The 25,925-nt window shown below is 40.1% G+C and overlaps 1 protein-coding gene across 1 annotated transcript in view; it reads right to left on the reverse strand.

Annotated features, from left to right (window-relative positions):
• Positions 1-4,134: 4,134 nt before the first annotated feature.
• Positions 4,135-25,925, reverse strand: part of MTTP (microsomal triglyceride transfer protein) — a 28,596-nt gene continuing 6,805 nt past the window's right edge. Inside the window, exons 4-18 of the mRNA XM_035538009.1 lie at positions 24,531-24,638; positions 23,634-23,750; positions 22,418-22,557; positions 21,389-21,539; positions 17,385-17,542; positions 16,310-16,478; positions 15,183-15,290; positions 14,525-14,737; positions 13,265-13,476; positions 12,519-12,616; positions 12,296-12,417; positions 11,295-11,522; positions 7,219-7,343; positions 6,719-6,889; positions 4,135-5,805 (exon numbers count right to left, since the gene is read on the reverse strand). Of these exons, the coding sequence (XP_035393902.1) occupies positions 5,637-5,805; positions 6,719-6,889; positions 7,219-7,343; positions 11,295-11,522; positions 12,296-12,417; positions 12,519-12,616; positions 13,265-13,476; positions 14,525-14,737; positions 15,183-15,290; positions 16,310-16,478; positions 17,385-17,542; positions 21,389-21,539; positions 22,418-22,557; positions 23,634-23,750; positions 24,531-24,638 (2,289 nt within the window). The 3' untranslated portion in view covers positions 4,135-5,636. The remainder of the gene's footprint in view (positions 5,806-6,718; positions 6,890-7,218; positions 7,344-11,294; positions 11,523-12,295; positions 12,418-12,518; positions 12,617-13,264; positions 13,477-14,524; positions 14,738-15,182; positions 15,291-16,309; positions 16,479-17,384; positions 17,543-21,388; positions 21,540-22,417; positions 22,558-23,633; positions 23,751-24,530; positions 24,639-25,925) is intronic.

Raw genomic sequence — 25,925 nt, forward strand, 5'->3', positions numbered from 1 at the left:
CATTGCAAATAAGCCTGCTTGGTCATATTTTTGAGTTTCCCTTGCTGCTGTATAGAAAAATAATAACAGCGACGTTACTTACCTGAACACATAAACAGTAATGAAGAAAAGATTTCACTGCAGAGGGAATGCAAAGCCTCACACTGAGTCTCCCTGAGTTTGTTTCTGGCCTGACCTCACTCTGTTTGCCCAGCCCTTTGGGAACAAGGGGAAGCCGAGCACATGGTTTCATTTGATTTTTATTCTTTTCCCAGATATAAATTCAATTGAAAAGGAACTGCACTGTTTCAGTGCAGTAACTTTAACTGGTACATAGGTTTGGGCATCCAAGAAACTGTATCTTTTTCGTGGTCTGTTGGGACAGCAGTTGGTAAAGCAAACAAATTTTTTTCTGGTCATCCTCTTTGCTATTTTCCTTGTCTTATATTGCCATATGATCAATAATAAGATCACCTCATTGCTAGAGAGCAGTATTGCTTGAATTATTGCTACGAAAACCCTTTTGCTGCTTTAATGTGTTGCTTTTACCCCTGCAGAGAATGAGTAGCTCTCTGATGTTAAGCCTAAATGCTTAGAAAAGCATGAGTCAAACACCAACAATTCACAAAACGGACTTGAAAATTTTAAGATTAGTCCTTCAGTTTAGAAGAATCCTTTCTCTTCTCAGTTTTCAGTATGTAAGAGGCAAACTATATCATCCTTTATATCTATTTTATTGTATAATTATGTATATTATCCTTTTAACAGCATGCCTGAGATACTTAAAGGAAAACAGATTTTCACCTCATCATTTATTTGCAAGTAATACAATTTGAAGTAAGGCACCTATTATCAGTCTGCCATATTATTTTAAGACATTCTCTTCCTACCATGCTGAAAGACCAAGTTTAATGGTAAAACAGCGGTTTGGTGTTTGTAATATTCTCTCTCTCTGGGTTCTTTGAAATGTGTATCTTAGCTTTGCATCTAAGATAGATGTCATCAATGACTTAACTGCCAATGTATAGCTAATGATTCTTATCTGTATCTCTTTGTATGTACGGAGATACAAACCGACTAACTGAGAACAGGTGGAGAAAGGAAGAATTGGGAAAAGGGGAAACGAACTGTGGAAGAACGGAGCCACGCAGCCTCATCTCAGCAGGAGCAGGCTGGGTGATCCCAGGCTATCAAAGGGCGACCAAAAGAGAATCAAATTGTGGGAAGATAGTGGAGAGAAGGGCTTTAGATCTCCTTGTTCAAACGAGAGGAGTCTGAAGTCACAAAGGGAACTGGGGTTGTCAACCGGGAAATTAGAGACCTGCTCCTTTACTTTTTACCAAGAAGAGTCTCTGAAACCTGGAGCCTGCTTGCCATGCAGCTCTGTGAGGAGCAATTCCCATCACTGCTAGCTTCGCCTGATAGATGATTTAAGCCGAAAACTCTACTAAACAGAGGTCCAAAGTACCTGTGTTTAGAGAAATGAACTCTCCCCTGTCCCCAAGAAGCCCGGTCTTGCAGCCAGTGTCCATTTGCCAGCAGCATTTGCATCTTACACTGCAAGAATCCACTGAAACTAAGATGGAAGAGTCGCTTAGGCTGCCTCAAATTAATCTGACATGTCAGGTGAAATATATCTGGGATTATTAAGGGTTGGTGGAGAAAATCTTCACAAATAGTCTTCAAAACATCACTGGTAGGAACGATGTAGGAAAGGTAGAAGTACAGCACTTTTTGTCAGAAGCAGTGGGAACAAGGCAAAAGGAGAAGAGATTCCCTGATATCAAATCCAAGCAAGCAATCCCGGATAACACAAGGCAATATGGTGCATTTGGGGAAAAATAAATAATAAATAAAAACAAACAGGCAAAACCATGCCTATTTTACAATAGTTATCATCTTGGATTGTTACTATGGAGAACAAGCAATTGGCTTGACAATCCCAAGCTGTATCCCTAGTGTATCCACCTGTTTTATTTTTGAGGTACCTATCATCTAGTTACCGAATTAGAACCTGATGCTGTGAAATGCTGCCTGCCAGTCCAGCACTGCCACTGCCCTGCTTTGCCTTGACCTCAGCCGGAGCAGGCACGCATTTTAAGTTGAAAATGCAGTTAACAGCCTTGCTCAATCAGGCCCTCTGTTTGGTTTGCAATTTTTAACAAATCCCCCTGCATGCTAAAGTACATGGACACTGCAGCGTGCCTTATGTATGTTCTTGACTCCTAAAAGTATTCATATATAAGGACTTTTATTTCCTTCTGTTCAGTAATCCCCATGTAGCCAGACAACTCAGCACCAGATGCCCTCAGTGAGCTGGAGCTGATTCATCAGTAACGTATCCCTTGAAATCTGGGCTAAGTATTTTACAGGTTGCTGAACACGTGTTCAGCTAGCAGCATTCAGCAAGGATTGATTCATTCTAATAAAGAAAATAATTGAAATTAAGATCATGGTCCCTCTAACAAGGGAAAACGAATGTGCTGCCAGCATGCCTGAAGGCTGGTCTGAGCTCACACCATTTACACCCAGGCCGCTCTGGTCTGTGTCTATTTTTGGCAGGAAAGGACACATTTTGCCAGTAGTTGTTTATGCTCCAGTTATTTATGATTTACAAAAATCAAGATGTTTAGTCCTGATATCCGCTAACCATCAACATCATCGACGGGTTAATTCATAATAATTCTCAGGGATTTAAGTACAAACCCAAACTGTATTGCATGATCTTCTGTGTATTTCTTCATCTGGCAAATGGAAACAGGCCTCTCTTTTTATTTTGCTTACAGAACTTTGTGTTTAAACATTGCACAGAGCCCCTAAATTATTATTTCATAGAAGACAGAAATGAACTCTCTGTCTCGGAGGAGGACTGCCTTCCAATCCATTGATCTTTATCTTCCACTGTGCTCTGTGCATGAGATTATGTTTAGGAGTGGAGCAAGATGACTACTGAAATTCAAATACTTTTTGAAGAGTATATGAAAAACATTCTTTAAAGAAAAGTTTCAAAATCTCTTTTTCAAAGGGTTACTTTTTGGAGTTACTATTCCAATTCCTGAATTATTATTGTGTTGTTCTTTCAGTGTCTTTTGATTAGTAAGGATTGAATATTTGTTCTTCATATACTTCAGTGTGAGATACTATTCAATTGCTACCACTGCTGATTATTTAAAAGCACATGTAATAGACATTATTAAAATGTATGTTACATATTCGCTGTTAACCCTCCATGGTCTGATAAGCATCCACAGTGTTTGCTTTGGTTGTAGCCCTAAGTGTGTTTTCTCTTCAAATGCAGGATTAAGCAATGTATTAATTTCACCTTATTTTTAGAGGATCATCAGTTTTGTTGTTTCCGTAGCTATGGAGCCCACATAAGTAAGCCATTGCCTTCCATTACCCAGCTGTTGGCCTAAGACCCTTCTGGCATCCCCATTATGTCCAGCTGTTAGGGTCAGATAACTTCGGACACAAGTGTATTGCTGCCGTTCCAGGGGGAAGCCTCGAGGACATTTATCTTTTCTGAAGGAGTAACATGGGCCTTGCAGGCTCCATTTGATTTAGTTTCAAGGGATGCTGTCAAAGCTGTGGAAGCCCTAATTTCAGAATGTCCCATTCTGAAAGAGCTCTTTTCAATAATTCAGATGGTCATAGGATTTTCCCCAAGAAGATGTGCCAGGGCTTGATGAGCAAATAAAAAAAACAAAGCGCACAGATCAGTATCTCCAGGGGACTTGACGTATTTATGTAAAACAGACCTGTGCACGTTCACATGGAAGAAAAACAAACTCGGTGTTGTTGGCCAAATACTTGGCAGTGGCCAAATTACCTTTCATAGTCAGAAAATACTTCATCTCTACTAAGTGTCGATGCAGAGGAGGGGCAGGTGTGTTGTACCTCTCCTCCGGGTGCAGCCGGACGGGTACCTCCAGCACGTGGTTCTTCACGCTTGGGCTCTACCACCCATTGCAGCTACCACCATCTCTTGGCTAGAGTGGGGGAGCCCCAGGTAATCGGGTGTCCAGCTTACGTTGTTGCGTCCTGCATGGTGGGGAATGAAATGGTTCCTCTTGCCCCCATCAACTCCACTCCTTCCGGCTATCCCAAGCCCAAAGGTAACAGACAAAACCAAGACTGAAAACAAAACAATTTTTTCATACTGTATTTTTGCCTGTTTTATTTATACTTTGACTAGAAGAAGTCAGCATCACCAGGAAAGACAGCAAGCAGACTGTTTCATCCCATTGATAGTTTGATTTCCGAGGATTGGGTACTTTTGGTCTTTTACAACATGAAAGGATATGGGATTTTTTTTTTTTTTAATATTCCTGTAATACATTGTTTCATGACAATCTATGAGCTTTTTTTTTATTATTACTATTTTTTTTGAAAAAAAAAAAAAAACATTCTTCCTGGCTTTTTCTTCTATTTTTTGTTACGAGCACTCACATATCTTGTCCTATAAAATTAAATCAGATGGATCATGTCAGAGATCAGCTAAGCTGGGATGAGGTACATATTTTTATCTGCAATGCTGTTGTAAATGTAAAATGTTTTCTTCTTCTTTTCCACAGTTCTAGTGAAGCCACTACTTGAATGAGCAAAAAGGTACTAATGTAAGTTATTTTAATTGGATGACTGGCATGAGTAGCTATTACTTGTACTTACTCAAATATGAGCCTAACTTATATAGAAAAAAATTGTTCTGGCTCTGCACAGACTTTGCTAGACTGTGCATTCAAAATTGATTTCTTTCAGGACCTTTTCATTCGTCATAGTTCAGAATTGCCTTAGTGGGTGGGTTCATTTTTTGGACTATACCTGCCTTGATTACACACGGTGACATAATTTTTCAGAAGGCAACTTTGAAGAGCAATTGGTGTTGGCTTAACTCTGCTCCTGCTGGTAGCTACAGAAATTATACCATTGATTTCAATTGGAACAGAATTGAGTCAACTGTAAGTACTTCTGGAAACGTTACCCGGCATTTTTAATCAATTGTATTTAATTGCGGCAGTGAATACAAAAAAAAAAAAAAAAGAGAGATAAATAATAATAATAAGCAAGTTCTGGCTGCTTAAAAAATGAAAGATACTGTTAAAATTATGTAAAATAAAACCTGCTCTTTTTGTAAACAGGCAATACTGAGTAAGCAGGAATTCATGGTCCCATCTAGATGTTAATTGTATTTGAATATTGGAATGAGGATTGGTCATAGGCCTAAACACCTAAATACTTTAAAATATATTCATAAATAATCATTCTTTATACATCATAATTTTTCTTACTGCATGTCAAAAACATGGACTTCTGTATTCCATAAGAAAGAAAAATGAGGGATTATTTTTGCTTTTGGCACAAAAAAGTAAAAATAAAGAACTAGCACCACCCTTATGGGAGTGCATGGTACACTACCAAATTGGTCGTTATTTGCCCTAGCTTTTTCTTTTTTTTTTTTTTACAAAAGTCTTAAATATAGGTTAATATGTAAACACTGTGCACGCACTGGGAGTCTGATCCTGGCCTGTTGAAATCAATGGCAAATTTCCCATTACTTGCAGTAGTGCAAGATCAAGCTCCGAGTTGGTACGGTACGTACAAGCCTAAGGCATTGGGGAAGCCATGGATTCAGGATAGCAAAAGCTCAGGTGCCCATTTCAAAACCAGCTGCTGGAGGAATCGGATGCAGTGCTGAAAACCTTCCTGCACATGTTGGAGTTCTCTTGATGGAGAGGGTATTCACAACCCGCCAATGGTTCTGCTGTCCCTTTCCTGGCGGTGTACCGTCTGCCAGACGGTAGACTTTCATACTTGGTCACGGAATGCCTGTAAAGGTACAACGTGGTGGTCTGGCATTAACAAATGTATGCAAAACTGTGCCTTGTAGGTGAGGCCGGAGACGAACACTTTACATAGGTGGTTATACTGCCACAATGTGTAGGTATAATCAGACAATGTTTTAGCAACTTCAGAGCAACAGATACTTAACAGAATCTTAAGATTTCCTGGAGATCCTCAAGTTCTTTAATTCCTCTCAGGATTACCACCTTTTGGATCAGAAAAGACTGAATGGAAATCTGGCACCGGCTCTGCAAATGTTATTGCCTTTAGGTCTTAGCAAATAGGGATTAGGAAGGAATAATAAAGCAGGCTTCTCACATGGCTAATGCAGTTAATACTCTTTGGCTACTGGAAAGCATCTTTTACCTTATCGTCCAGTTGTTTAGATCTCAGGAATGCTGATGCCTTAATAAAATACGGTAGCACAAATAACAGTTGCAGCAACTACATGCAACAGGTACATTTATCAACTACAGTAAATAGCAGATCATGAGGAAATCTTTCAAGTTCAGCTGGGTTATGGCTATGCACTTACTCTCTCACTAGTGGAATAGACAACTACAGCCAGCAGAGTTTCAGGTCACCATCAGAACTGATCATATGCTCAGGACAAGTCTCCTGCCACATCAGCTAGTTGACTCGTAAAACCAAATTAGAAAACTGGACAAAAGTGCACACTCAGAGCAAATTCACTGATCTTCTGAATCTCAGGGGTGAGGGGTGTGGAAAAATAGGTTAGCAAGAGGCTGGTGTGCATGACAGCTTGCTCTGCACCTGCTTGTGTTAGGGTGAAATTTGGCCTCTGTTGTTAATCTCTCCTGGCTGTGAACACCAGAAGTTCCAGACAGAGCAGCTGGCTGGAAGGACACCTCATAAGCTGTGTGCTCTTCATCCTTACCTGAACGGAGACTCAACTCTGTCCATCTGCATACAGACTAAAAATGGGTACTGCGAAAACTGCACGGTGGAGATGAAGTCCAATGTTGTTTCTACTTCCAAAGTGGTTTCCATGCCAGTTTTTATAAAGAAGGAATCCACCTCTGTGTTACCAGATATAAACATGGCTACCCTGAAAATAAAGGTATTACAATTAGTTCAAAACATATCAAGAAAGAGGGAAATAAATTTTATATATTCCTAGCATCCATTTATTAAATCTGCCCCCAAAGGAGCCCGTTTTTCAGCTAAAGGTATATAAATTCAGAATAAACCAGGAAGAACAGGTATTTCCCAGGTGGAGATGAAAAGAGAACAACCAGTGTTCTCCCATACACGTAACTATTCTTCAATTTTAGCTCAAATACGAGGTCTTTTATATTTAAATTCTTCTCATTGGGACTACCAGGGCCCAGGAGCCTGAGCTCTCTAAAGCTACAGCACACACGGGGGGTATCTCACCTGTTCTTGACGTTGGTTTTGGACTCCCTGTACCACAGGCTGAACTCCATCCCTCCCGAGATGTCGATGGCCAGGCCGCCTTGGAAGTCTGCGCTGGCCCTCGGCCCAGACTGCAGCTGAAACTCCTGGAGCCAAAAGGAAGCACAGGGACACCCCCGTTACTGCCTGCAGACCTTGGTGGTTTCCATACTCCCATCTGTACTGCTGTCAGCAGGCTCTGCTGGCAGGCCAGCACAGTCAGAGTGAACTCCTCTCTGGAGCACCAGCATCAGTGCGATGTGGTGCCGCTACTTCAGCACACCCAAAAGTAGCACAAGTTACATCTTCAGTGGCTGGCCAGCCAAGCCCATAAGCTAACGCACCTTAATTGCCACGGGTATTTTGCATTTAATGCATTTTCCATCAAACATCAAGCATGCTCATGGCTTCTTGAAACCTCTGTGGCTCTGTATGATTACTTCACCTTTTAGGGTATGAAACAATATTTGAAACAATCTCTTTGGTAGGGCCAATGTAGCAGTCAGTTGCTGCTGAAGTGGGCTTGAGATTTAACTCAAGAATGCCGTGGGCTGGCCCCAGCTTACAAACCCAGCACATCCCCAGCAAGTGTGGATGCCGTGTGCTCTGCTTTCTTATTTTCACCCAAGTAAAAAACCATGGGTTGGGAGTGTTGTCCTTCCAACATCAAAGGGTGTTTTTCTACTGACTGCAGTGGGGGAAGGAATACTTTCTGAGCTCACTAAAAAATACATGTTGGTCTGTTTAGATGTGGAGATAAACACCTGTTTTACTTTATTTTACTTCGCTTTTAATTGGGACTGAATTGGTCAGTAGTTTTTAGTGACTGACAAGGTAACAGTATACATTCTAGCAGAGACATGTATACACAACCAGAGGAGAGGATATTTTTAAATGTATTGTCAAATTGCACCCAAGAATATCAGAGTATGATTGGTGTGCGATGGCTGCACACTTTTAGGCTTTAAAGGCTACCTAGAGTGAAGTCAAGTTTGTCACTGAAACTGACAAGAGAATCTAAGGAGCGCTTGTCTTGTGTTTTACTAGCTCATCTATTTCCTTATTTAGAGCTCAGTCCTGTCCTTCATCTCATGTGCAAATCCAGTCCAGGCTAATGGGAGGTGTAGATCACAGGGACCCAGCCTTCTCAGGAGCAGTATTTTCCTTTCCCTTCCTATTTTAAGCTTTGTGTGTCATTTGCAGTGGAAAGTGTGATCCGAAATATCGGAATCGTTAGTTGCTGTTTGACATGCTGACACGTGGTCTGTTTCAATAAAAACAGTTTCTTTATGTATTGCATGGATAGTGCTACTGTAACGCAATGCAGAGACTGCTGGGAAAGGCACTCCTTTGGGAATTGGCTATCTTCCACTGGGGTCTGGCTTTCAAACGGTTTCTCTGACCTATTAATAAAGTATTTAATTTCTCTGTGCCTCTGGCAGGTGCGTTGCCTAGGAGAAATATTAACACTACTGAACTTTAACGCAGGTGACTTTAGAGTCTCAAGAACAGTTTTATGAGAGTTGTTTGTTTTATAGAGGCAATTATAGATTCTGGACTGTTATTCTTAGTCCTCAAACAGCACTGTGAGAACTGGCAATGGCTGTGAAACACACTCTGACTTCAGTTTGTGAGGTTAGGGGAGAAAAGATGTTACAGACAGTGCGTGGGAGCACAAGGTTCAGCAGCAATACTATTAACTTGGAAATCATCTCTCTCTGAAATGTGCCTATTGGGATTACTGCTGTTGTAAAGTTAATGAAAGGAAGCGATTTTCTGGGGGAGGTTATTTGGTGGATTTGACAGCACTATAAGTATAAATCAGTTTCAGTCTTACTATGCAAAATGATCCTTATAAACATCAATGAGGGGGGTCAGAACTCCAAGATTTAAAAATAGCTTTTCTCAAAATCAAGCTGTGCCAATGCAATAATTGCAAACCAAGCATTACATCAGTTCTTTTCTGACAATTCATTTTTAAGCTCATGTCGTGGCTTCCAAGCCATGCTTTGGGTGTTTGGTCTCGATTGCACTGTCCATATCTTATGCATGCTTTCCACCTGTTCTGAAATCAACATTGCGGTCAGCTGTGACACACTGAGTTGTGGTATCAGAGAGTGAGCAATATTTCACATGCCTGGTTTTCTTATTTGGAAGAAGAAAAATCCGCATTTGTCTTTGTTGCATTTGTCTGTGTTTGTTTGTGTTGTAAAGGGGCTTTAGTTCTGAGCAAGACCTGGCCAAGCTGGCCAGGGAAAGCAGAGGTGGTACTCAACAATCAAGAAGCTAGTTTAATTACGGCTCTCTTGCACTGGTTTTCCTCGGTTTCAGTGTTACGCCACACGCAATTCCAGTCTAACAACGTTTTCTAGTTCAGTTGCAGTCACAGTTCAAGGATTTGACAGGTGGAAGCATTTCTAATGAAGCTGAACTGGGTTATGTGTAAGTGTCCAAACACTGCTGATGTTGCTGCTGACCTGTAATGTTGATGTAAAACCAGTTTTAGAAAAATGTGTTGTTTAAAAGCAGCTCAGCCTGAAGCTGTTTTCAACAGTGCTTTAAAGAGTTTTTGCCTTTGTGGTGCTAGAGGTAAGAACTACAAAAGGTAACAGCCTTTTGGGTTGTAAATGCTCACTTTTGGTGGTGTCCAATGCTCGAATCCCAAAGAGCTTAAGCAGCAACCATGTTAGTGGTAACTCAAGAGAGAAAGCAGGGTGGGATCCCATCTAATCACAGCACTGCGCAGGCTTCCAGAGAGTCAGTGTCTGTCTGAAAATGATACACCCTGATACTGTTAAAAATGGCACCCAATCCCAGCACTGGTGTGCTCCAGACTTTTATGAGGTTCTCCAAAGATGAGGAGCAGAGAATCTGTTGGCTGGCAGAGCTCTCAGGGTGCTCGGCCAGCTGATTCTGCCAGGGTATGTACGGAGCTTGGTGCACGCACAGCAGTTGGAAATACTTAGTTCTGTAAACACCATGCTCGTACAATCATCTTTCTTATCTATGCAGTTTGTTAAATAGCTCATGGTAAAGTTTTTGCCCATAATCTGCATGTGGAATTGTTGTTGGAATGAGCTTTACTTTGCCAATTTGTGCTCTACTTGGGAAGCCCTCTAGACTTATGATACCATTGTAAAGTGGCTGAGCTGGGTTCAGGATGGGGACAGCTGTTATATGCAGGGGGTGTTTATGTGTAATTTTGATCAGAGTGGATTTTCTCATCATATGCTTTTGACATTTTCTTTTGCCAAGATTTAAAGGGGAATCAACAGCCCTCTGTCAGGTAAAAGAAGGTCATTCTTCTGCAATTTCGCATATGAATGATATTGCCAACAACTGTCCTGAAGTCAAGCAGTTCTTTGAATACTCCAGTTCACAGAGTAAAATGCTGGCCCTGAACTTTAACATGTCTAGACATTTAGTCCTCCAATAAGATATATAAGTTGTCAGTTATATTTGTGTTTGAGTCTATATTTAAGTATAAATTGAACTGCCATTAGGGGTGAAAATTGCATAAAAACTGTATAACCCCCATTTTAATTCCTGTTTTAGCCTGGCTATATGCATGTGAATTTTGCTCCTCTTAGCATTGTTGTCTGCAGGTTAGTGACCTAGGAAAGGCTGAGTACCAGTGATTAATTCACTCCCTACCTGACAGTGATTGCCTCATTGGATGCAAGGTCTCTGGACAACTTCTGAAGAGTAAAACTGAGGTGGTTATGTGGGACAGTACTGCCTTACAAGAAACGGTGGGAGAGGAGGTAATAGTAATAGGAGTTTTCTACAGGAAGCTCAGTTGTATCTGGTTTTATTCAGTGTTACTTTGTTTTCTAGAATGATATGTGTTCTCACCTTTATTCTAGATAGCTTTTCATGTAGTTTCATTCTAGTTTCATACTTGTGACTTTTCTATTGTTCCCATAGTAAGAGAAGCCTATGGAGCATTGGTCAGATTTATCAACATTGGAAAAAGAGAAAATAAGATGTCCTATATGGGGGAGAGAGCATCTGCGTTTAAGAGACAGAAAAAGAAGAAAAGAGTGTGCTACTAGTACCTGTGAGTAATCTGTCAGGAGGAGAAGTCCTTTCACCACGTTAATGGGATCTCCAGTTGCTGAGAGCATTTTAGACATTAAGTCACCATAGCCTTGGAAAAATGTAACTGGCCTGAGTTGGACATCGAACAAAATGGCTGACATGCCAGCAAAAGAGTCCAGGTTTTCCTCTCCTTCATCGGGAGTTGCAGCTATTATGGTCTCTAGACCTTGCGCTTCGATCACCACCTAAGAGGCAACAGTAATACAGAATCAATGAAAAAGCTCTGCCTTGTCTGTTAACAACCTTTCACGTCTTCTTAATGTCTAAGAGCCTAACTCAAATTTATTTAGTTGTAGGTGAAAAAGTATGAAGTTATGACTTAAGGGAACAAAGTAGAGCAACTAGAAATACTGAAATTAAAATAATCTCACAGCATGGTTTTTTTCACTTTAGATGAAGGCAGAATTTGCCGACAAGCCCAGTCTTAGTTTCTTAGTTTCCTTTTGATCACATTTTCCTTTATTTGTATGACTGTTTTCCACAGGCATTCAGGAGGAAAAAAAAAATTGGTGCAATTTTTGTCCTGCAGAAACTTAGAAACTTAGGAGGATTATAGTATTGAAGGCACTTGCCAACAATCAGAAAATGCCAAAACAGAAGCATCTCGCTTAAATCTCTGATTCCTAGGTTTGAGCCAACCCTTGTATTTCCATTCTACATTATACTCATATCATGGGACTTGATTTTACAAAATCGCAAGGCTTTTACTAATTATATCATATAAGCAATATAGGCTTTAACCAGAGACAGGACATGGATACATCATAAAGGACAAAACACCTGGTGATGTGAAGGCGTACAAGTGTCTTATTGTCTGCTGCATTGTTTTTTTCCCTCTATTAGCATGTTCTCTGTCCAATGCAGCAGACTTTATAGTCTTAAGCATTAGCTGAATTGATTTAGAAGTTGTAAGAATCCCACATCCTGACTTAGTTTTTTAGTACCGTGTAGCAGTTACCTGGCCGGCATGAAGTTGAGCATTTCTATCGAAAATATGGATGTTCAAGTTACTTCTCCTTAAAATGCCAGAGCCTGAATAGAGGATGTCAAGGCTGTATGTGGATGATATATCAGGACCACCTTAATTAAAAAAGACAGAAGGTACCTGTGACTAAACTAGTGGATTAATCAAATGTTTGGGAATACAAACAGGGTTATAAGGCAGTTTCCTGGTTACATACGTATAATATAGCCAGAGTAGGCAGAGGAAGAGCCTGGCTTGGAGAAGCGCTCATAGTTATGAGAACGCATGTCCTTCAGAACTCGCCGAACTGTTTTGCTGTGAGGTTTCAAAACAAACGAACAAACAAACAAAACAGAGAAACAAGAAAGTTATGGTGACAAATGTATTACCCTTCTACAGAAGCATCAAATCTGAGAAAGGGTGAATTTCCCAGTAGGAAAGATGCTCTCATTTTTAAAATTAAAATTATGCCTCTAAGCCTCCCCTAACTCAGAGCTTTTTCTCCAATTTGAGCTACTCCTGCAGTAATAGGTAGAAAGGCAAGCAAATAAAGGTCTTGCTGGAAAATTATTATTCTTGAGAAACGGAGACATTTTGATTATTTTCCTTCTAGTATTGTGATGTTTAAATTTTTTCTTGAGCATTGGTTCTTGAAAATCTAAAAGCAAGGGCCATACTGAACAGATAAAATTAAGATCAACAGAAGAAATTTCCTATAGTAATGCAGGTTGGATGCCTAATTCTCATTTGTACCTCTGAAAATGTAACTAGCTATCAAATGAATGTCATTGAAATGCACAAATTTGTTCTGAAAGATCGATACCTAAAAGTAGCACAAAGATCAAGCATCATCTTTTACTGTCCTTAAATTTTACAGTAGTTCTCTAATGAGAATCTGTGTTTCTTCACATTTCTGCAAAGGAGTGCAAAAGAACTGTATATTTTATAGTGAATTTAATGTACCTTGAAGGCATTTCAAACTGAAGTATATCCTGGATCATGGAGAGCATATACTTGTTCATTTCCAGAGGCAGTTCGCCTATGGACAGCAGGATGTTTTTCACTTCCATGTAGGTTGGGTTACTGTTTAAGATGATAGCAGCTGCAGTGGTTCGCACTGTCTTTTCATGGACTTTACGATTCTGGTGGTATATCCTGTTCATTGTTTTCCTCACCTGGTCAGGAAATAGATTTATCAGTCAGTACTCAACTCACATAGATGACTGGGCAAAGTACAGCTTGGAATCTCATTTATAATGTCAGCTTAAGCTAGGCCCATAGCTAAGGCTAATGCATTAGGATATGTTTTCAGCTCACTGTTCTTCATGGTTCTTTTGGAATGTAAGAGATGCGTACAGCTCAGTGACCACGTGGGGATGTGAGGAATCTGTTATGCTCTCTCAGCTGCAGTCCAAATACAGTCTTCCACACTGATTATGACAGTGGGACTGTAAATAAATAGGAGTACTAAGATCAAAATACCGTGTCAGTGATAATATCCAGAGAAAGATTCTCTTGACTGTTAAGGGAAGATGTACTAAAAAAAAAAAACTTGCAATTTTCACTTTCTAAATAGTGCCTATGGTGGCCCCACAAACCTGAGAAGGTTATAACACATCTTTGTTACAGATAAAGCCATGGAGAGCCATGTAGCCCCAGTGACAGAATGGTCTCTGGTACATGCACTGCCAGAGCAGCACCCTGACATACCCAGCAGGTATGAAATGGGATGCAGGAAAATGCAGCCAAGGCAGGACCTCTCCTATTTTGTGCTTCATCTGTTAGCCTTGGAGACTGCAAGGTAAGATGCAGCTACTTCAACTTTCTGTTTTATCACGTATTTTCCCTGACTATGTGAAAGAACAAGAAAGAACAGGGGTTACACAGATTTCCATCTGTTTCTAATGACTTCTGTATGTCACAGAGGAGAAAACGCTCTTGCAAATGGAGCTCCAGTTTGCCCTGCAGACTTGCCTGCCACCTTTAATGGCTGCATCTGACTCTGGAGCCAAAGGTTGAGTACCATTGGCAGATTGTGAGCTGGGGATGAAGGAATGTATAGAGTTTTCTGACTAGAACTAAAGTACATGTAATAAGGTTCTGATGGAAAAAAAATACTTGGGGGCACCTTGAAGAGTGGGATTGACAAATGTAATCTGTTTAGTTATACTTTGTTCAGTATAGTCTCTTGCACTTCTTTTTTTGGGCAGTATCTATTCTTACCTCATCGGTGAGGAAAGAGGGATCATATCTCTGTATGGCGGTGGCAGCAGTGTTGCTGATGTGCCCTTCTTCTGACTCGGCATACTTCAGAAGCAGTGGAATTGCTTCAGGAAGCAGTGCGTTCTTCAGTGCCAGCAGGTACATCTTCACATTGTCATCTTTCTTAGCCTTCTCCAACCTGTTTAAAATCAGCTTTTTGGCTTCCACAACAGCCTAAAGAAAATCAACAGCATGTTTAAGTGGTGGTCATAATTTTACTCTCTCTCTCCTGAGAAACAGGAACAGCAGGGCTGGGTTCTAGTCCATTTTTGGTTCAGCGCAACATTACACAGAGCTAGTAAAAGTGTCCTTAGTAAACTGCATGTTGCTGGCTTCCTTCAAACTATAACCTGTGTGGCCAGAGTGACATGTGGTTCCATAGACTTATCATTCATTTCACTGGGAAGATATCAAATTGAAGTATAAAGATGGCAAAATAGATGACATTATTAAAAAAAAACAAAAGTTTCTCTATTAAACAAAGGAGTTTATGGGCTTGTTTTAAAACAGGTAGGAATATGGTGCCTGTGTCTCTCATGCTCTCCTGGTAACATCAGCAGGGTTCATTTACATATCTTGCAGACCAGAACGTGGCCAGCAGTGAACAGCAAATACTCACTGGAAGCTTGCAGCCTTCTCTGTCACACAACTTTCTGATGAGCGCTCCCATGACAATGACAAGAGTTTCTCTGATTTCTTCATTTGCGATATCACCCTTGAACTTAGACTGTTAGGCAAAAGCAACACTGTTAGTACTTCTGTCTAAGTATGATAAACCACATGAAACCCATCTGGACTGAATGCCTTCATTTCCTGTGGACGTTAGTGTGCCACAAAGGCAGTGATCACCTTAATGGCCTGGGCTCAGGCTAAGCAGAGAACTGCTCTAGCATTACACATAAAAACTGAGTGCCATGTTTCACCCGAGTTACACTCAGTGTCTCAAGTAGTAGAACTAATTTTGTAGCCTTTTTTGAAAATAATATTATTTTGAAATAATATTATTGTGTTCAGTTCTGGGGCCCCCATCACAAGAAGGACACCAACATATTAAAATGAGTCCAAAGGAGGGCCATGAAGATGATCAAAGGGCTGGAGCACCTCTCCTGTGAAAGCAGGCTGGGAGAGCTGAGGTTGTTCAGCCTGGAGAAGAGGAGGCTCCACGGAAACCTCATAGCAGCCTTCCAGGAAAAGGCCTCCAGGAAAGCTGGGAAGGAACTCTTTGTCAAGGAGTGGAGGGATAGGACATGGGGGAATGGTTTTAAACTAAAAGAGCATAGATTCAGATTAGATATTAGGGAGAAATTCTTTACTCTGAGGGCGCTGAGGCAGTGGAACAGGTTGCCCAGAGAAGCTGTGGCTGCCCCATCCCTGGAAGTGTTTAAGGCCAGGTTAGATGGGGCTTTGGGCAATGTGGCTTAGTGGGAGGTGTCCCTGCCCATGGAAGAGGTTTTGGAATTAGTTGGTCTTTAAGGTCACTTCCAAACCCCATCTTATGATTCTATGATAAAATGGTGTTGGGACTTTAATAAGGCTTTTCATCCTTAATTGTTTTGCTTGGAATTATGTTTGTTTTCCATGTAGTAAATGTTGGTAACATTTTACAAAATAAATAGAGCTTTGGTCTGGACCTGTGAATTTTGTGTGTTTCCAGGCTATACGCTCCTGGTGCACTTAAAGGAAACCCTAGAAGGGGTAAGGAAAGGAAAATTGGAAGTATTGTATTGGTTTTGTCCTTTGACTTACAGTTAAAGATTTCAGGAGCATTTCACTGGGGTGAGAAGCAAATCCACAGGCATACAGGAATCGCTCCTGAAGGATGGAAGTACTTGCATCCTTAAAGTCCAGAAACTCCAGTATGGCTTCCAGTGACTCTGGGGTCTGAGCAGAAGTTATAGCATCCACTATCTGCGGACTACAAAGATGTGGAAATGAACATAATGTAATGAGCTTTCATTTTGTAATGAAAATACTGAATGCACTTTGTTGCACATAGAAAGAATGAAGCTATTGTGCTAACAGATCTGTTTTTAGCAGGTAAGAGAGAATTATTCTTGTTGGCCAAAACTGTTTTTGAACACAGTTCAAAGTGAATTCTTCCATCTCAAAATAGCAGATGGACTCCAGAAAGTATTCATATCCATGGACAAAAATATTTGAATTTATGCAAATACAGGAAAAAAAATGCATTCAAAAACACAACTGTTTAGGGTGTCTTTAAGTTCACAGGGCAAGGTTTTAATGGAAAAAAAAAATGTTTTACTTCTACAGAAGAGGTAGCAACTAGAGAAAAAAAGGGTTCTATACTAACTGAATTACTTGCAGGTTTATCTTTGTTGTTAACATCTGCTCTAATTTGCTTGAAAAATCCTGACTGTAAAGTGGAACTCAGAAATGCTTTCCAACTCCCTAGTCTAGGTGCACATGCTGGTCATACCCAAACTCCAATCTAAGGACAACATCCAGCCATGAACCATTGCCTTCTCTGCTGCATTTCCATTTGAAGGAAACCAATGGGCAAGTCAAAAACAAATCAGAGAATGTTTCAGAACAAGCAACTGTGATAAGAAACTCTGCCTAAACTACAAAACATGTTTGCTTTGCATTCTTAGTGGCTGAATAATATGATGCAAATATACTTTATTACAAAAAATAAATAAATAAATAAACAAGCAAAAAAACCTTTTTCCTGTAGACAGTAGTGAATACTGTTTTTGGATTGCTAGGACATCAGCAGTAGAACTGAATGTTTTCATGCTATTTAGCCTTTTGCAGGTTTCAGAAACTTAAACCTTCTGAAAGCTTGTTCATGATGACTTACAGGAGTTCTTTCTTTTCACTTTTAATGACCTGCAGAATCTCCTCTTTTGTAGCTTTTCTGATGTTCTGAATGAAGGACAAAAAGCTTCTTGCTGCTTCAGCTTTGGAAAGTTTTTCAGGATGCATGTATTCTTTGATGCTCTGCCAGTGTTCAGAAAGCTGCAAAATAATTCACATTATGTCAAATCTCTCAGATCATGGTTTCGGTTCTCAAAATCATACTTGATAAATGCAGATATGTGGGCCAGCTATTGCTCAAATTAGCTGAAATCCAATATATTGCTAATCCTTTAGCTAAGTATTATCTAACTTGTGATATTCCAGTCCGCGTATCTTCAAGACCTTTCTCTCTCTCTCTCTTTCTGCTTTTTAGTATTTTCATAATAATGTACATTGCCTTAAGTACAATTTGTTTTGAAACAAAATGTAGTTATTTAGAATGTCCTGTCACCTGAATAAGGTGAACTTCCTTATCTTGCAAATTTACTGTGCTTTCTGGTGAATGTGGTGTTTGCCTTCTGTTCCCATTTTCTTCTAAGTCAGATTTTTTAATGTGGGAGATGCAAAATCCTCATTCTATAAATAAATAAATCACAAATTCTCACAAGATGGCAATTTTCTAAGTGGTTTTTGTGGAACAGGAGTAAATGACCCACAAGTAATTTGAATTTCTTACTCATAAAACTGCATAAGATATGCAGTTATTGCAGATTTGTGTTTATTGTACAAAATGGTAGTTAAGAAGGTATTAGAACAGGTACCTGCTTCTTCATCTGTTGTTGCTATATTTACTCCCCATGCCACATTTCTGTCCAGAGTGAGCCAACATGGTTCCAAAGTACCTGTATCTGTCCTTCCAGCCGCGCTCCTATGAGAAGCTGGTGCAGGTATTTTGACCTTTCCTCTCTCACTTGCCTTTGCCTCTGTTATCTCAAATTATCAAGAACATTCCTTGGTGAAAACTCAGCTGTTCTCTGCAGGAGTGTTTACTGCAGTTTTCCTGAGTGGGAAATAACACTAGCACCCATCTGACCTTTACTAAAATACTTCCCCTGTTCATGGGTTTTGTATTAGGCAATAACACTTGAACCTGCCATCAAATAGAAGTATCATTCAACAGTACAGAGTGCAACCTCCATCAACTGTAACAAACAATAATTAGGCAACCATGATTGAGACATAGGATATTTCCTGGGGATTAACAACCAGCTGGGAGGAGCTCATGTTCTGAAGCACAGATGGGTCTGTTAACCTCAACTGGTGATTAGTGCACCAAGGTCAGTGTGACTATTATAAGCTGAAATTGGATAAACATATGGGCACTTTCTATTCCCACTATTGAAGTTGCACCATAGCCCAGCAACAATTCTCTGATTTCATTAATCCCTTTATTTTCTCCTGTGCAGAGCCCAGTTCTATGGGTTTAGCCTACACCCTAGGGACAAGCGAGGTAGGAGATGTGAACTGGAGCCATCACAAGCAAAAGAGAGTGGAGACCAAGTCTCCCTCGTTTGGGGGTGCTCTAAACACTCAGCTACTGCAAGGAGCAGCTGCCTTCTCCTGCAATGATCATGACTTTAAAAAACAGCACCCACAGTTGAATTTCACTAGGGTTCTCGTTCTCCTGATGTGAATGTCAGGCTGTTTGGATTGAACAACCCAGGGATTCAGGCACAGATGCACGCACTGCCCCATGGCAACTCAGCCAAACTCAGACGGGAATTGGGTTCCCTCTCATCAGACCACAGCACTTCTGGTCTCTCTGGGAAAATTTGAGCCAAATCGAGAGATCCTAAATCAAGCAAGACTTGGTTTTGACTGCTGGTGCCTGTCAGCCTTACCAGCCTACACAAACGTCCCTCAGGTTAGGTGAGCCCAACCCATGAGTCCATATGGCACATGAAGCTGTGTGGATTACTAGTGGCTTTCCTGCAGTGCTGCACCTAAACTCATCAGCTTGCCCTGCATGGGGGCTGCTAGTGCCAGCAGAGTGCTGTGAAATGCAGCTAGAGCTGGCTGCTGTGGGCAATTAGGATGCATCTCTGCTCCATCAGCATGGGCTTGGCCAACATCTGGGTTGGTATTTAGTCTGTCATCTGCAAATCTGCAGCTGCCTGCAAATCTTTCTCCTCCTACTACTAAAAGTCATGTCAAATAGATAAGGGAACACTTGAAATGCAAAGGTTGCTTGTTGGACATTAAGTACTTGAGCAGTGAGAGGCACCTTCTCTTGTCAACCACTGCATGGCTTATCCTGTAGCTCTAGGCACACAGAGCCCAAAGCCAAATTTTTCAGAGGTTGTCTACACAAGAAAGAACAGAAACAACTCCATTTCAGGAGGGGCAAGCATCTGTTTCTGTAGGAAACATGATTATAAAAAAACTGTAGGAGCCATGAACTCTTCTGAAAAGAGCATGCTTCATGTTGATGTGTAAACACAGAAATATAGGTCTAAATTTAAATGTAGATGTTGGCCATGACCTCACAGAAGCTAGTGCTGCCACCTGTGAAATGGGGCTGATAATGGTTGTTTTACCAAATTCATAAAGCTAGAGACAAGACTTGTTACAATTTGAAAAGGGTTTTGAAAACATAAAAATATACAGCACACCATGTCAGCATGGCATTAATGTATACTATGATATATAAGTACCAAATGTTATGTTGCTGCTTTGGATACAGAGTTCTGTTTATAGACCCCATCTTTTCATAGCAGCTACTGTAAAATACAGTGAGAAAGCAGAACTTCATTCTCATCGTGCCATTAGGTTTATAGCTCAGTTCCCAGGCACAGCTCTGGAATTATACCCTATGTTTGTTATCTTGGTCTGGAAATTATCTCTATAACCATTATAAGAAACTCAGTTCCAAGTGACAAATTGGTCAGCACAAACCCCAGTGGGCAGAGTATGGGGAAGAGCACCTGTCTCTGCTCTGTTTTAGACCCCTTGATGTTCCCTACTCAGAACTGCTTCAGCACGCATACAACATAAATTCTAATTCATTTTCCCCAATATACTTTTTTAATCTTCTCTGCGGCTCTACATGCTTTAGACAAGACAAATTATTGCAGGGCAATGTTACTTCCAAATAGCTAGAACAATTTCCAAAATAGTAACGAATTTACGCTCATCAGAAATAGAGGACTCAAATTATGTGTGCTGAATAGACACCTTATCCTGCTTATCAAAAACTGACAGAGAATAATAGTCTTTAAAACAATATTCCCATTCACTCCTAAATTCATTCTACAATGGTAATAGCATTACAGCTGTTTGCTAACTATCACTATTGCAATTTATATTAATGGATATGATGAATATTATCAGTAAAACAAAAGATGATGTATTTAAAGTAAGTACTTACTGTACCAAGGTCTTAGTAGATTTTAGATGTTTTACATATGAAAAAAAAAAACACACCTTTTTTTTTCCCAGGAGGGGAGAGATGAGAAGAGTACTGGACTTGCCGATAATATTAAAGCACAATTTCATATTTATAAAATACCTATAGAGTCTTTTAAATAAAAGTCTTCCTTCATGGTCAAGCAGTTAGAACAGGCAGATATATTAAAGCACAATTTTTTTTCCTGCCTTCTGAATGGCTATCTACCTTTAATTTCTAGGAGCAGTTCAGCTCCTCCATGATAGAGAATTGTTTATAAATACTGGTCATCCATCTTTGTAGTCATTACACACCCCATTAACCAGAGGATAGAAGTTTCTGCCAACTCAAGGTTGGCAAAGATGAGACAAAACAAAAAGGTGTTGCATTTCTGAGAAACACTGCACTTAATTTTTGAAAGACACCAAAAAAGTCGATACTTTTAGAGGTAGATCTTAAAACACCCTCATGTGGTGGAAAACCATTGCAGCACTACAGTACTGCTCCCTGCTCTGGGGAGTTAAACATCTCCTAGTGGACTGCTTGGACAGAAACTTCTATTTCACGCTTCTTTTGCTCAGCTAACCAAACTGATGTCCAACAAGTCTGCGTTTACTTACTGAAGGACACTTTTTGCATTCGGATTTGACTGTCTCTGCTACTAGGGACATGGACACGTAATTGGAGTCCAAAGTCTTGACAACACCAGCAGCTTGCTTCCCAGCGATCAGTCCAGGGCCAGCTTGTACTGACTTCAGTTCCAGTCTCTGCCTGTGCATCCATACATTGAAAACACCATTAGAACTCAAACATTTCAAAGAAATGCAAAAATCACAGGGAGAGGAAACAAAAAGAAATCCTCCACAGACGAAAAATACAGAACAAAGAATTACTAAAGTTCTTGGACTTGTTTTAAAATGTTCAGATCATGGAAAGTCTACAGCTTTTTAGGTACTAGAAATATTTAACCCTGGTGGGATTACTGCTAGAGGAGCATGATATAAAATACCTAAATAACAAACTTTATAAAGTATGAATCTATAGTGTCTGATAAACAGCCTTCAGTAACCATAGACATTCTGAAAAGTTTCATGTATTTGTTTATAAGAAGATCTGGAAATTGGGTTTTTGAATTTATTTTATTTTTTTTAATAGCATAATGTTAAGGAGATGCCTGAATCATTTGTCTTATATGAATATCACCAAGCTTTCAGTGTTTTACAGTCTAGAGTTGTACACAGACCTAGCTTCCATTACTGTTTCCTTTCTGTGCAGCTGATTTTTTGATTTTTTTTCTATCCCTCTGATTTCTCACACATAAGAAATGAAGATCCATTTGGAGTATTTCTTAAGCAATGAGAGAATGCAGAAACAGAATTCCTATCAAAGTAATGAATTGCTTAAAATGTTTTGGACAGTTGCAGCTGTTTTAATTTCATTTCCTATGAGTGCCATTATCCATTATTTGCATCTGTTATGGTAGAGCCATTAATCAACATTGGACTAGGTACCATATGGATATGAAAGAGATCTAAATTCTACCTGAAGAGTTTACAGTCTTAGATCTTAATGCTGTAAGACATACACGTGACCTGACTTGAACCACGAGTTTCTGCTACCATCAATAACAGTCAAATTGTCCAACTTACTTTGAAACTATTTTGGCATTTGTTTTTCGTCGGGAATTCAGAAAGAAAACATAATTCTCTTCTGCCTTAATGGATTTAAAGAAACTGTCTTCCAGCACATAAATTGTGGCAGATGTGGCTTTTGTGCTGACATCCAAGATCTGAAAGTAATTAAAAAGTAAACCAGAAGAAAGGCTGGTCAAACAACAATCTAGAAGACGACCTCACAGTTCCAAGTCACAGCAAAACTTGTAAAAAATATAGTGAATGAAGAAGGTGCACATGGGTTGACAGCATCTTAGGCTAAGCCTGCAAACTAGGATCTCCCATATTTTCACAAATTCCCTCTACAAGAAGAGCCACTCACTTCTGCATCATGTGTTTCAAATCCAATACTTATGAGAAAGGAAAGTGTGGTGGAGAGGAAATTATGGAACAGGCTGTAGCTGAGAAAATGACTGGTAATTTAGTTGAAAATACATTTTATATAAGATGGGAAGCTTTTCCAGGAAAATCTCATATAAATGAGATTGTCATGTTCACAACTGAGGAGAAAACCAACCACCTTGCTTGATCTGTTTGTATATAAATTGAAGTCTTTATGGCAAGCGTGAAAATCAGGAATTCAGTCATTGTGTTAAGTCAGTTTATGAACAGAGCATATGCTACCTTTGTACTTCTCTGAGCTGAGGAATGTCAGCTTCTGACATGGAGAATCCCAGTGCCTGCAGCATGTGTCCAGCTTGCACTCACTAGTAACCACTTAGAAAGACATTTACTAATAGTGAAGGATCATTAAGGCCATAGTAGGGCTTCAGGAACCTCTGCAGCATATCTCCTACATCACACCTATTCATAGGGAAGCCTTTATTTCCTACGCAAACCCTACAGGGCTCCATCCAGGAGTCAGGATTTTGCTCAGCATTTATTGTGTACACTGAATGCTGTGACTTAGAAGCTGAGAAAAAGGTAACAGTTGTCGCTATTTGTTCAAATTGATGTGAATTAGTTTGCTGGACTCAATGTCAGCTGAGACAAGGTGGTTTGCACAAGAGAATCCATTTCCTGTTCTCCCTGTGGGTACCACATATGAAATTTGTACTAGTAATACTATAAATGCACATGTGGAATTTGCTTTACGCAATGCCAGAAAGACCTTTTGAGAAAATGACTAATAGCTAATAAGGATATATTTTAAACAAGCAGAACAGATTTTACCTTGTAGAAGAAATCATACCTTGTTGTGGCTGGTAAATCCCGTTTTTTCTATTTCACAGGAGTCCAGGGCTTTTATTTTAGTCACTTGATCTTGCCGCACCTGGTAAGTAGTATTGCATTTCCCAGATATGTCCACCTTGAAAAATAAGAATTAGATTAAGACTATTTCTTGAATTTATCTTTTGGACCCCAGAACACCTTCCAAAGATGAGCCATATTCTCCACTGTTGACAGCTTGTACATGAGATGCTGTGCTGTTTGTGTTTGGGTTTATTTATCAGTTTTGAGGGTAAAGAGAGACTACTGCTTTATTTTTCCTTGTATTGGTGTTTCTAAATACCTGTCTTAGATATTCAGGGGTACTTTCCATTATTTGGCTATGAAGGAAAGTAACAAAGTTTATTTAAACAAAAAAGTTTGGAAACAACTGGCAGATGGCACGAAACATAAGAATTCGCATTAAATTCCAGCTTTGCTCATGTTGACAGATGCAAAAGTTTAACTACGTGATGCAGGTTAAATGGTTGTGGCTAAACCATTGCTAACTTTGTATGGATGCTTGGTTTGATTTAAAATGGTTTTATCCATTGAATCAAATGAATTTAAACATCAGTATTATCTCTTTTATAGTGACGTGGTTTGAGTTGGTTTATTTCCAAATCCTGCTAAATTGATTAAAGTACTTTAAATCAAATGGATTTCACCAGTTCTTTAAGTTAATTTCAACTTGACTTGTGTCAACAGATATTCAGACGATTGTCCTTCCACCCCCAACTTCAAACACAATCAAGGGGCTGATTTCTGCCACTCTTTGCTCTCTCTGAAGCCAGCAGGAGCCACAGCCCTGCCTTTTAGACCAGACTGGGCTCTGCCTGTTTCTCTGATGATGGTTATCTTGCCAGATATAGCACCATACCTCACGAGAAGTACCAGAGTGCAGCTGTAGCTGGAAAAGGCTAGCCAGACCTCTCTTAAGATTTTGAGTAAAAGCGTGTTCATTTTGATATGAGTAGAAGTTTTGGACCTGTAGGAATAAAAAACAAGTATGTAACCAATGTGGTTAAATGAGAGAGAGCAAATGCGGGTCCCCTCCATAAAATCCCCTTTACTTTTTCTGTCCGGGAAGCTGAATTTGGACCTGTTGTCCTTATTTAAGCAAACTACAGATGCTGGAGAGCCTGCTGATACGACTACAAAGATTTGTTAAGCAGCTGTACCTAAGACTGTTTCAGTGCGGTGAGCATCTTTCCTGCCTGTTAATTGAGAATTTAGAAGTAAAATGAAAAACTTTGCATAATTTCACACGTGACTTCTTTTCCTGCATAATCTTCAAATAATCCCACCCCACGTGCACATAATATCTGTTGCACTTTAATCACAGGTTGCAAAAACTAGAATGAATCATGGATAAATCACAGAATGACTTAAACGTGTCAAACATATCACAACCTTTGAACTTCATGGGCCAACTGTTGTGCTTCAGCCTCTCCTCTGGCAACAAAAGACTTTGCTCCTCCACCTGGCATTCAAGGTGCTTTAAAGATACATTTTTTTCAGAAACTGTAAGCCAAGTCAGTGTGTTATCTTGGGGCAACCCTGGAAAGTGAACTCACTGTGCCAGGGGTAAAAGTATCAAAGCACAGAGAAATCATAAAAGGAGTGTATAGACCCTATTACCTGAGAAAAAGCCCACGTTTTTAATACTACATCTCAGTCGTAGCATGTGAACTTCTTCTGCCAGCGTATTTGCAATGTACTGGGAGCAGATGTATTTTGACTCTGTTCCTCCAACACCCCAGCCCTCCTTTAGGGATGTGTACAGTTGGGAGCCAGTGCTGTCCCGTTTCTTTTTCTGTTGTGTAAAACTGATGACAAGGCTGAGTCTGAAAGTTACTGAGTAGACCTGATAGCAGCTGCAAAGCAGTAGGCTGAGCTGGTGGCCAGGGTATGTGCTCTGTGCCTATTTACAGCAGGAGGTAAAGATTCTGCTGGGATAGGGTGTCACAGCCCTTGCTCTGCTCTGCAGAAAAGAGAGCATGACCTTCAACCTTCCTCCTTTCTCACTGCCCCTCTGCCCATGTCCCACCTGCTCGGGCAGCAGAAGGGAGAGCAGAGCTGTTGGCTTAATGCTCCCAGCCACAAGCAATGGGAGGGTGGAGGAGCATGGAGAGGAGGCAAGAGGAGCTGTTGCTCAAACCTTGGTGCTCCTGGCCCAGAGTGCAAAGAGACAAAGGAGAAGCTCCACAGAAAAAAAATAAAAAATAAAAATAATAAAAATGAGGAGATGGATTTGCCTCATTCCCTTTCCAAG

This window comes from Cygnus atratus, chromosome 4, assembly GCF_013377495.2.
Source record: "Cygnus atratus isolate AKBS03 ecotype Queensland, Australia chromosome 4, CAtr_DNAZoo_HiC_assembly, whole genome shotgun sequence".
NCBI classification, from domain to species: Eukaryota; Metazoa; Chordata; class Aves; order Anseriformes; family Anatidae; genus Cygnus; species Cygnus atratus.